Source organism: Cryptomeria japonica, chromosome 5 (genome assembly GCF_030272615.1).
Source record: "Cryptomeria japonica chromosome 5, Sugi_1.0, whole genome shotgun sequence".
NCBI classification, from domain to species: Eukaryota; Viridiplantae; Streptophyta; class Pinopsida; order Cupressales; family Cupressaceae; genus Cryptomeria; species Cryptomeria japonica.
The window spans coordinates 700,947,578-700,960,516 of NC_081409.1; the positions used below are offsets into that span (position 1 = coordinate 700,947,578).

General features: G+C 36.9%; 1 protein-coding gene across 1 annotated transcript; it reads left to right on the top strand.

Annotated features, from left to right (window-relative positions):
* Window positions 1–205: 205 nt before the first annotated feature.
* On the top strand, window positions 206–2,311 carry LOC131070663 (pentatricopeptide repeat-containing protein At1g08070, chloroplastic-like). Its single transcript, XM_059221639.1, has 2 exons — window positions 206–298; window positions 810–2,311. Exon 2 carries the CDS (start codon window positions 860–862, stop codon window positions 2,309–2,311), a length of 1,452 nt encoding a protein of 483 aa, XP_059077622.1. The 5' UTR covers window positions 206–298; window positions 810–859.
* The last annotated feature ends 10,628 nt before the right edge of the window (window positions 2,312–12,939 follow it).

Consider the following 12,939-nt stretch of genomic DNA (forward strand, 5'->3'; position numbering starts at 1 on the left):
GTAGGTTTTACACAGAAACGCTTAGAGTTTATTACCAAATGCAGTTCTATGAAGGCCAAACTTCAAACAATTCGACGTTGCCTTTCATACTCAAGGCATGTGCTGGTTTATCAGCTTTGCAAGAGGGAAAGAGGGTCCATAATTACATCATCAAAGCTGGATTTGAATCGGAAGTCCACGTGAGTGCTGCTCTAGTGGACATGTATTCAAAATGTGGGTTTATAGAGGATGCACGCCAAGTGTTTGACAAAATGACTGAGAGGGATGTCGCTTGCTGGACTGTTATGATATCAGGCAGGTAATTTTTTTCAGTTATTCGTTTTTTCTTTCTTCCAACTGTCTAGCTTTGCAAGGCTTAGAATCCGCGATCAACCACTTTTCCAAAAATAAAATTTGCCAAAATCTTTGTATGCGTGCATGAATTTAATAGACGAGCCAAAATTTAAATTTGAAATAGTAGTGAATCCTATGTTATGAATGTAATAGCTTTTCATAATAATCATGTTAATTTCGTTTAGATTTATTTCTGTGATCTATTATCAGTTTTTTTTTCCCGGCATCAAATTTGTAATTTATTTATCTCTCTTTTTAATCCTATTCAAGATTATGCAGCGTGATCCAAATGTTGATGAAAACAAAACAAACTTAGTGATACCATATAATTGTGGACTGTGAAAACGCCATCCTTATTAAATCCTCTGTTTCCCTTTTAACACTAACCTGTTATACAATATAAATTCGTTTTTTGAAATGAAAAGAGTGGCGAATCACCCAAAAATTTAAATCTCTCAAACTTATCCTGATTGCAGGGTATTCACAGAATAAATATGGTGCGGAGGCTTTGAGGATTTTTGATCAAATGCAAGCAGTAGGTGTTATGCCTAATTGTGTTACCGTGGTAAGTGCACTTACAGCTTGCGGAGAATTGGGAGCTCTGCATCGGGGTAAGTGGATCCATGAGTACTTAGTTAGGAGGGGATTTGAATCTAATGTGTTTGTTGGGACTGCCCTTGTGGATATGTATGCAAAATGTGGCAGTGTTGAGTTTGCACGGCAAGTATTTGATAGAATGCCTAAGAGAAATGTGGTCTCTTGGAGCGCGATGATTACTGGGTACGCCTTGAGTGGACATGGAAATGAGGCCTTGGGGATTTTCAATCAAATGCAACTTACAGGTGTTAAACCCAACTCTATTACCATGGTAAGCTTGCTATCGGCATGTGCTCATTTAGGAGCTCTTCAACAGGGCAAGCGGATCCATGATTATGTAATTAGAACTGGACTTGATTCATTTGTTTCTGTGGGAACTGGCCTCATTGACATGTACGTCAAATGTGGCAGTGTGGAGATGGCACGCCAGGTTTTCGACAAAATGAGTAGCAGAAATGTTGTCTCATGGAGTGCGATGATTGCAGGGTATGGATTACATGGATATGGCGAAGAAGCCCTATTACTTTTTTCCCAAATGAGACAGACAGATAAGAAACCAAATGAGATTACTTTCCTAGGTGTTTTGAATGCTTGTAGCCATTCTGGTCAGCTAAATGAGGGCAGGCAGTACTTTGAATGCATGACTAAAGATTACCGCATCACACCAACTTTGAAGCACTATGCATGCATGGTAGACATCCTTGCCCGAGCTGGTCATTTCATTGAAGCACAAGATCTAATAAAAGGAATGCCATTTGAACCTGATATATGTGTGTGGGGATCCTTACTTGGTGCCTGCAGAATACACCATAACATTGAGCTAGGAGTGCAAGTTGCAGAGTATATTTTTGCATTAGAACCCCAAAATGCAGGATATTATGTATTGTTATCAAATATGTATGCCACAGCTGGCAGATGGGATGATGTAGCAAAGGTCAGAATAATGATGAGAGCAAGGGGTGTGAAAAAGCCTCCTGGATATAGCTTCATTGAGATAAATAGCCAGGTTCATGCATTCCTTGCAGGAGACAGATCACACCCTCAATCTGAGAGGATTTATGCTACGTTGGAAAAATTGACAGAACAGATGAAGGATGCAGGGTATGTAGCAAGTACAAATTTTGTGCTACAAGAGCTAGATGAGGACGTGAAGGAACGCATGCTTTGCAGTCACAGTGAGAGGCTGGCTATTGCTTTTGGACTTGTAAGTACAAGCCCTGGCATCCCTCTCCATATAACAAAAAATCTCCGGGTATGTGGTGATTGCCATACTGCCACTAAAGTCATATCCAAGATTGTAATGCGAGAAATTATTATGAGAGATGCAAACCGTTTCCATCACTTCAAGGATGGGGTGTGTTCTTGCAGAGATTATTGGTGATTATGATTAATGATAAGAGATTTTCACAATTCATGATATAGAAAATACCAAATGTTGTTTTTGGATTAAATTGTGTTCAGTTTTTTGGATCGATATTTCGAATCACTCTCTGTGATCCATCATCAAAATGATATAAAACCAAGACATACAAAATGATGTTTATTGGTGATACTAATAGCATCCTACTTAATTTTTGGAGGCACAGATAGTCTTATGCAATTTTTAATTGGTAGGATGTATAAAAGTTTGAACTGTGGGTGAAGAGGCTGGGCTAAAATGATACAACCATTCTTTCACTACAAATATATTACCTTGACTTAGGTGATGAAGGGCCAAGATTACCTTGATCTGTAAGCACATATAAGATGCAAGCAAGAGAAAGCTTGGCGAGTTCAACTAGATGAGGATGAATGAACCATGTGGTGGATGGCTAAGGCTACCTTAACTTGGATGGAGAAATAAGATGCAAGCAAGTGGATGAGAACAAATAGATGGGGTAGATTGAATCATGAATGGATAGTCAAGATTACCCTGATTTGAAGGGAGAGTCAAGATGCAAAAGGTTGGTTTTTGGCTGCTTGTGGTGAAGTGGACATGGATTTTTATTCATATTAAATGACATAAAATGGGGGAATGTGCATTAGCTTAATTAATTAAATATGAATTTATTTAATTAATTAGTGATGCAAGAAGGTTAGAGTGATTAACAAAACAAATATGATTCATTTAATTAATTAGTGAATGGGAAGTTAGATTAATTAACTAAATAGATTAATTTATTTAATTAGCCACTAGATGAAATATTATCTGATTAATTAAATAATGTATGCAATTGATTAGTGCAGAAATGATGGAGAATTAACTAATGAGAGTTAGAAATATGGAGATGTTAGGTTAAAATATGAAAGTGAATTTGAAGTGTCTACATTTTGCCCCTCTTTGAAATGGTGTCATCATTAAAAGAAGTGATGTCATTTCAAGGAAAATAAATATATCCACCAAATGAAGAAAAAAAATTGGTTGTAGGATGCCCCAATGGGGTTAGAAAGTGGGTTAGTGTCGACCCTCGAAAGAGTGAGCAAGGTTATGAGATGCAAGTGGTCTCTCAAAAGGAGAATTAGCTCGTAAGGGGCTAAAAATGGAGGGAAAAGATGCCAATGGGGGGGACAGTGACTAAATGGGGGAGGGGCATAATATTTTCATTTTCAGCCTTGCAAATATTGATTCAAAACTCTAAGATAAAAGATTCTGAGACCAAAATGGAGCAAGTATCAATCCATGAGCCCTATAGTGAGTATGTTAGGGAGTACCAATGATGGGATGACACTAGATTGTCTATTAATTGTGTTTTGAAAGTTTGAATTTTACATTTATAAGAATTTATTAGGGGAAAAGTCATCTTAATATCATTTCAATGGAAAATCCAAACATTTCCATCATATGACTTTTTTGGGGGGGGAGGGTTTGTATCAAATGGTTGCGCCCTACAAAAAGGCATTTACAAGACAAGATGAAATATGTGTGCTTTGAACATAACAATTTTTAATAAGAAATACTTTTTGTTAAGGGAAATTATGCCACACATTGAGATGTTTGTGCTTTGAGCATAGAATTTACATATACAAAAGATATTTATACCCAACTAAATGGAATTGCACAAGAGGTGCAATGTTTGTTGCTTGTTGCACAAAATTTGCACTATAAGTACAGAGAAGAAGATTTTTTGACACTAGCAAAACATTTTTTAATAAGAAATAATTTTGACAAAGACAGTTGTTCCACACATTGAGATGTTTGTGCTTTGAGCATAGAATTTACATATACAAAAGATATTTATACCCAACTACGTGGAATTGCACAAGAGGTGCAATTCCGTGAATTGTGTTTAGAAAGTTTGAATTTTACATTTATAAGAATTTATTAGGGGGGAAGTCATCTTGTATCATTTATATGGTAAATCCAAGTATTTGCATCATATGACATTTTCTATGTATGGGGTGGTTGCGCCCTACAAAAAGACATTTACAAGACAAGCTGAAATATGTGTGCTTTGAATACAATATTTTATAATAAGAAACATTTTTGTCAAAGGCAATTGTGCCACACATTGAGATGTTTGTGCTTTGAGCATAGAATTTACATATAAAAAAGATATTTATACCCAACTACATTGAACTACAAAAGAGGTGCAATATTTGTGCCTTGTTGCACAAAATTTGCACTATAAGTACGAAGAAGATTTTTTGACATTAACACAACATGTTTGGGTAAGTGCACCAAGATGGTGTGCAAAAAGGGGGGTATAAATGGACACTTTTTTTCTGAAATCAGCTAAACCTAAACTTGGAAGAGCAATTTGAGACTCGTCCACTAAAAGTATGAAGATACTCAAAGAACATAGATTGTAGTACTCTAAATCTAGTTTCCAAACTACTAATTTTTTCAAAAGTAGATAAGATTAAGGAGGTCAAATCCTTCCTGCACAAAAAATAGATCCTGATTTTTTATGAAAAACATAACATAGTGCCTAGTGTGCGCATCAAAAAAGTCATAGTTAGATTTAGTATTTTGAAAAATCCTTTGGTAGAAAGATAGTTAAGACTGAGCACTAGAAGTGTATTTTTTTGTAATTTATTGTTGAAAATTTTTTTTATGATTTTTCGAAACGGTCACATCCTCAAAATCAAGTACCTATTTGTGGGCGAAGCATAACTTGCACCAAAATAATCAAAATGTAATTTATTTTTTGAAGTGTAAAGAATCAAGTGCACTACAATAATATAGAAAGCTTTTAAAATTTGGATGGATAGATCAAAAGTTATTAAAACAATGGTACACATATGTCTTTGAGAACTATGGAGACACTAGTAAAAGAAATTCAAGATTAATATGTTAATGTTGTTCAAAATTTTAAAAAATTATATGGTTAGAAAGCTCTGAAGATGGGTGAAATTATGTTGGCAATTTCAGAAATACCCATTTGATAACATGTAAACCTGATGATGATTAAGTTGAGAAACCAAACTGGAAGAAGAAAACACTTAAAAATGAGGGAAAAAAAGGCTCCCAAGCCTCAACCTTGCTATCCAAGCCTAAGTACAAGAAAAAATGCGTATGGGTTATTTAAATTAAAAACGCGTACGGGTTTTTTAAAACAAAAATGCATTCGCGTTTTTAAAAATTAAAAACGCGTTCACATTTTTAAAAATTAAAAACACGTACAAGCTTTTGAAAAGACAAAACACTTACGTGCTATGTTTAGTAAGAAAAAACATGTATGGGTTTTGCTTACACAAAGTTAGATTAGTAATATGGAATTATGTGCAATTCATTTAGAATTTCATTAGGTTTTTCAGTAGGATATATACATAAAATATAAAATTTAAGTATAAGTTACATTTTCATAAAGTATAAGTTACATTTTCTCTTTGTCTTTTATCTTTCTTATACTTTAAGTTATATTTTATGTATATATTGTCAGGATGTTTGAGAGTGGTTTGAAATCTCTAGGAGTCATAATGTAGATTTAATATTTTAGGAGATCTTATAATTTTTCAAACTTAGTCAAATTTCAATAATCAGTGGGCTTGTATCATCATTCACTTGCTATCTCTCTATCTCACGCTCTTTGTCTCCCCTAAGCTCTAAACCTATCTATTTTCCTATCTCTCTCATCGTCCCTTCACCTCTCTCTATCTCACTCTCTCCTCTCTCCCCAAGCTTTAGATCTTGTAATTTCTCAAACATAATCAAATCTCAATAATCACTAAACTCTCTCTCTCTCAATAATCACTAAACTCTCTCTCTCTCTCTCTCTCTCTCTCTCTCTCTCTCTCTCTCTCTCTCCCCCCTTCTCTCTATCTCACTCTCTCCTCTCCAAGATTTAAACCTATCTCTCTCACCCTTCCTTATATCTCCTTTCTATTCTATAAATATGTGACACAAATTCTCTCCTATGTATCTCACCTCTCTATCCCCCTCCCCAAATCTCTCTCTCTCTCTCTCTCTCTCTCTCTCTCTCTCTCTCTCTCTCTCTCTCTCTCTCTCTCTCTCTCTCTCTCTCTCTCTACATACCTCTTCTTCTCTTGCTCCCTAGCTCTATTCATCTTCATAAATCTTGCTCTTGCTCTCTACTTTTGTCTTTCTCGCTTCCTCCCTCCTTCCTTCCCTATCTATTTTTCTTTATCTCACACTCTTTATTTTCTCTCTCCTTCTCTTTATCTACCACTCTTTTCATCCCTTACTACTTTTAACTCCCCTAACTCTCTCTCTCTCTCTCTCTCTAGGTATCTAGATAAATATTTTATGGGAGGAGTGCAAAAAGGTAGGTAGATATAGATAAGTAGAGAGAAATGAAAAAAGAGAGAGGTAGATATATAGGTAGGGAGAGAGAGAGAGAGAGAGAGAGAGAGAGAGAGAGATGTAGGTTGAGAAAAAGGTAATAGAGAGAGAGTGGGGAGAGAGTGAGATTGATAGAAGTAGTAAGGGAAGGTTTTGGAGATAGAGGAAAATATAGAAATAGAGGTATTTTAGGGAGGGAGATATATATAGAGAGAATGAGAGAGAGGAATATTGGAGATAGTGATAAGTTGAGAGGGGGAAAATAGATAGAGAGAGATGGAGAGGGAAGGAGAGATATAGAGATAGGTGATATATACCAAAGTGGAGAGCAGACTTGGAATGAGAGAAGGAGAGGTATTTAAAGAGAGGTCCTGGGTAGATAGAGATAAGTAGCTAGAGAGAGAGTGTGTGGAAATGGAAGGAGGGAGGGAGGGAGAGAGGGAGAGAGAGAGAGAGAGAGAGAGAGAGTAGAATGGAGGGAAGGAGGCAGATAATTAGAGGAGATAAAAGTAGATAGGGATGGAAAGAGAGGTAGGTAGAGAAAGGGAGTTGGGAGATAAAGAGAACAAGAGGGAAGATAGATACCCATATAGAGAGAAGAGATAAATACATAAACGGAGAGGGGAGATAGAGAGTATCGATAAATGGTTACTTGATAGAGAGGTGGAGTAAAGAGTACCTCTCCTTCCCTCCCTCTCTTTGAATACCTCTCTTTAGGACTCCATATGACCCCTAACGACACCATATGATGTCTTAATGGGTCATATGGTGTACTAACACATGTGTGGCCCCTTATGCCCACAAATGACCCCTATTGACACCATATGACCCTGTACGACACCATATGACCCTTTAGGACACCATATTACCCCTTAGGACACCATATGATGATGTCCTAAGGGGTCATATGGTGTTCTAACACATGTGTGTTTCCTTCGGGCCTTATATGACCCCTAACAATATGATATCAACCTTGAGGACATCATATGACCATTTAGGACACCACATGACCCCTTAGGACACCACATGATAATGTCTTAAGGGGTTGTATGGTGTTCTAACACATGTGTGGCCCTTTAGGACCGCATATGACCCTTACGACACCATATGACCCCTCAAGACCATATGACCCGTAGCGACACCATATTACCCCTTAGGACACTATATGATCGCTCAGGATACCATATCACTCATTAGGACATCATATGGTACCCCAAGCGATCACGTGGTGTCCTAAGGGGTCATATGGTGTCGTTAGGGGTCATATGGGGTCTTAAGGGGCCACATAAACACCATATGACAACATATGACCCCTCAGGATATCATATGGCATCTTTAGGGCTCATATGGTGTCCTAAGGGGTCATCTCATGTAATAGGACAAAAAGGGGTCATATGTTGTTGTGAGGTGTCATATGGTACCCTAAGGGGTCATATGGCATCGTTAGAAGTCATATGAGGTCTTAAAGGGTCATATGGGGTCCTAAGGGGTCATATGGTGTCATTAGGGGTCATATGGGGTCCTAAGGGGCCACACGTGTGCTAGAACACCATATGACCCCTTAGGACATCATATGGTGTCCTAAGGGGTCATATGATATCCTAAGGGGTCATGTCATGTACTAGGATGTTAAAAGGGGTGATATGGTGTCGCTAGGGGTCATATGGTGTTATTATGGGTCATATGGTTTCCTAATGGGTGATATGGTGTTTTGAGGGGTCATATAGTGTCCTAAGGGGTCATATGGTGTCGTGAGGATTCATATGGTGTACTAAGGGATAATATGGTATCGTAAGGGGTCATATGTGGTCCTAAGGAGCCACACATGTGTTAGACCACCATATAACCCCTTTAAACACCATACGACCCCTTAGGACATCATATTGTCGTAAGGGGTCATATGGTGTTCTAAGGGGTCATAAGGTGCCCTAAGGGGTCATGTTGTGTACTCGAATGTTAAAAGGGGTCATATGGTGTCCTAAGGGGTCATATAGTGTCCTAAGGGGTCATATGGTGTCCTGAGTGGTCATATAGTGTCTTAAGGTGTCATATGGTGTTTTAAGGGGCCACACATGTGCTAGAACACTATATGACTCCTTAGGAAATCATATTGTCCTAGAGGTTGATATGGTGTTTTAAGGTGTCATATGGTGTCCTAAGGGGTCATGTCGTGTAGTAGGATGTTAAAAGGGATCATATGGTGTCTTGAGGAGTCATATGATGTCCTAAGGGGTTATATGGTATTGTTGTGGGTCATATAATGTCGTTAGGGGTCATATTGGGTCCTAAGAGGCCACACGTGTTAGAACACCATATGACCCCTTAGGACATCATATTTGTCCTAAAGGGTCATATGGTATCCTAAGGGTTCATATGGTGTCTGAAGGGGTCATGTCATGTACTAGGATGTTAAAATGGATCATATGGTGTCTGAAGGGGTCATATAGTTACCTAAGGGGTCATATGGTGTTCTGAGGGGTCATATAGTACCCTAAGGGGTCATATGGGGTCCTAAGGGGGCACACATGTGTTAGAACACCATATGACCCCTTAGGAAACCATATGACCCATTAGGACATCATATGGTCCTAAGGGGTTATATGGTGTCCTAAGGGGTCATATGGGACAAAGATGTGTTAGAACACCATATGACTCATTAGGGTGTCATATGATGTCCTTAGGGCTCATATGGTGTCCCAAGGGGTCATGTCGTACATACCAGGATGTTAAAAAGGGTCATATGGTGTCCTGAGCGGTCATATGGGGCCACACATGTGTTAAAACACCTTATGACCCCTTAAGACATCATATTGTCCTAAGGGGTCATGTCGTACATACCAAGATGTTAAAAAGGGTCATATGGTGTCCTAAGGAGTCATATGAGGTCCTAAAGGGACACACATGTGTTAGAACACCATATGACCTTTTAGGACATCATATTATCCTAAGGGGTCATATGGTGTCCTAAGGGGTCATGTCATGTACTAGGATGTTAAAAGGGGTCATATGGTGTCCTGAGGGGTAAGTAGAGAGGTGGACGGAAGGAGGCAAGGATGTATGAATAGAGACAGAAGAAGAGAGAGCAGAAGAGGGGAGATAATGATAAGTTTAGAGGGGGGAAATAGATAAAGAGTGATGGAGAGGGAAGGAGATAGAGGTAGGTGAGATATACAAAAGTGGAGGGGAGAGTTGGAGTGAGCGAGAGAAGGAGAGGTATTCAAAGAGAGGGAGGGAAGGAGAGGTACTCTTTACTCCACCTCTCTATCAAGTACCCATCTATCTATACTCTCTATCTCCCCTCTCCCTTTATGTATTTATCTCTTCTCTCTCTATGGGTATCTATCTTCCCTCATGTTCTCTTTATCTCCCCCCTCCCTCTCTATACCTACCTCTCTTTCCATCCCTATCTACTTTTATCTCCCCTAATCATCTCCCTACTTCCCTCCATTCTACTATTTATCTGACCTCTCTCTGTCTCGAGCTCTCTCTTTATCTCTCTCCCTCCCTCCTTCCATCTCCATATTCTCTCTCTCTAGCTACTTATCTCTATCTACCCAAGACCTCTCTTTAAATACCTCTCCTTCTCCCAATCCAAGTCTCTCCTCCACTTTTGTATATATCACCTATCTCTATATCTCTCATTCCCTCTCTGCCTCTCTCTATCTATTTTCCCCTCTCAACTTATCACTGTCTCCAATCTTCCTCTCTCTTTCTCTATATATATCTCCCTCCCTAAAATACCTCTATTTCTATATTTTCCTCTATCTCCCAAACCTTCCCTTACCACTTCTATCAATCTCACTATCTCCCCCCCCCCTCTCTCTCTCTCTCTCTCTCTCTCTCTCTCTCTCTCTCTCTCCCTATATATCTACCTCTCTCTCTCTTTTCATTTCTCTCTACTTATCTATATCTACCTACCTTTTTGCACTCCCCCCATAAAATGAGGATGCAATATATTGCATATTGGTGAAAATTGGGGGGTTTTTTATTTTGGCTATGAAAAGTACAATATTTGGTGAAAATAGGGGGCTTTTAATTTGGGTTGTGTATTGGGAGGGGTTGACAAAAAAGGAGTTTAGGATAATATTTTTTGAATATAGGGAGATTCTTTAGTATGCCATGAAAACACATGCTATAACCCAGTTTCACTAAGTGAAGCCCCCGTGTGTACAATATTAAATCACATTTTGGAATATCTTAAAAAAAGCTTTTCATATCTATTTTTGTAAGGTAATTTTTGAAATTTTTTTATATTTTTGGTCATGTCTTGAATAAAAATGAAAAATATATAATATTAAAATATATATATTATACTTTCTAAATACTTAACAAAAAGAGGGCATACTATCTAAGATATAAGTTTAGAAAATATAAGATAATAAATTTTCTAATGCTCTAATAGAACATTATTTTGGGCGCGATAAACAACATTTTAGTATCAATCTACAAAAAGAGACAAGAGAAAGACAAGAAAATAGATAATTGACAAAGACCCATCTTTAAGTTATCAAGGAAAGTCCAATAAATTATTTAATTTGTTAGGAAAATCTTTATGAATTCTTTTATAAGAAATTATTTTTCTCTTTTGAAGATTTATAAAAGACTTAAAAAAAGACAACAATTTAGTCACCAAATATATGGATTTGGTGAACTTCAAGTATAGTAGCTATTTTGTAAAGCTAATTCTTAGTAGCTATTTCTTTTAAGTTATTTATATTTTATATTATTTCTTTGTTTCATTTTCTAGCTCTTATTTGGCCTTATACTCTTTATATTATTGTATCTATATTTAAAGGACAACATTACACGGATTTTAGGCAGCTTTAATGATTGTCTTAGATCACACTTTTTATACGGTAATAAAATTCCTCTCGGATTCTTTATCACACAATTTAAATGCATCATAATTTATAATTGTCCATTAGTATTTAATACTGCCAATACTTGAACGGTGTTCAACAGAAGCAAAAGATACTATGGTTCTAATGGTGAAGTTAAAATAATAGGCAAGTTTGTTTAAATATCGACATTGTCTTTACTAAAGAGATAGTAAACATTGAGATAATGCAATTTCTTATTTATTTATTTTCTTACTTGGAAAAAGAAAAGAATGAATTAGGTACTAGATCTATGAATACATAATTATTCAATATTTGTTAAAGCTTACGAAACAATATTTTGTATTCCTAGTTCTTATACAAAGATGAAGAGGATTACAGAGGACTTTTTTATTCTTACATAGTGGACCTATTCCTTCACAAAACTTAAAGAACCCTTCAAGTAGTAAGGGAAGTATTACATTTATCTTTCCCTCTATTGTTTTCTACAATATAAACCTCAAATTTTTATTTGATTTTCATTCTACAAAAAATTGAACTTTGTTCATGTAACTTCAAGGAGAGAAAGGGAAAACTATAGCCATCATTAGGGTACGTAGTTAGTAGATTTGAACTAAAACATGCCAAAGAATAAGTATTACTCTTCTATTACACGATGAAACTCTTAATCAAACATGATGGATTATCCCTCAAACTATCATTTCAAAACCATCATATAGACATCACTAAAGTAACTCCAAAGAAAAATAACACCAATAGGACTTTCTCTCTTACCAACAATAACACTCGTAAGCTTCTTTATTCAAATTAATCATATAATCCTAAATAAGGAATGTCTAAGGAGAAAGAAAGAAAGAAAAAAAAAATCTCTCTCCACCCTACCATATTAGCATCATGAAGCCTCATTGGTTCTAGGCAAACCCCCAAGCAAGAAGAATCCACTATTTAACCATTGTGTTTAATGGTCGTAGCCCAAATTACAACCTGATTTTCTCAAAACAAAACAAAAACATTATCATCCTTTCATCTTTTTTTTTTTGATCAGTAATTGGCCGAAGCCTGAATAGCTTTTGACTAAAGCTATGAACCAGTGGGGACATAGTAGGGGCCCCCATCCCCATTACATATCTTTGAATTATTATTATTATTATGTTTGATTGGATTGACCCCAAGACCTTCCCCATCCTATGAAAGGCCAAGAGTCACAACTTAGAATTCCACTTCAAATGTCCCTATTGGGAATTGAACTTGGGTCTCCACAGTGAGAACCCAATGTTTTAACCAGTTAAACTCAACCCCTTGAACATCCTTTCATCTTTCTTACAACACAAGCACATTGAACAAAAAAGCTTGCCTACAAATAAACATATTTAACCCGATGAGTGAAATTCTCTCTATAGAAGCTCTTCATATTGCTTTCCATGTCCATAAGAAAGAATATCATCCTTC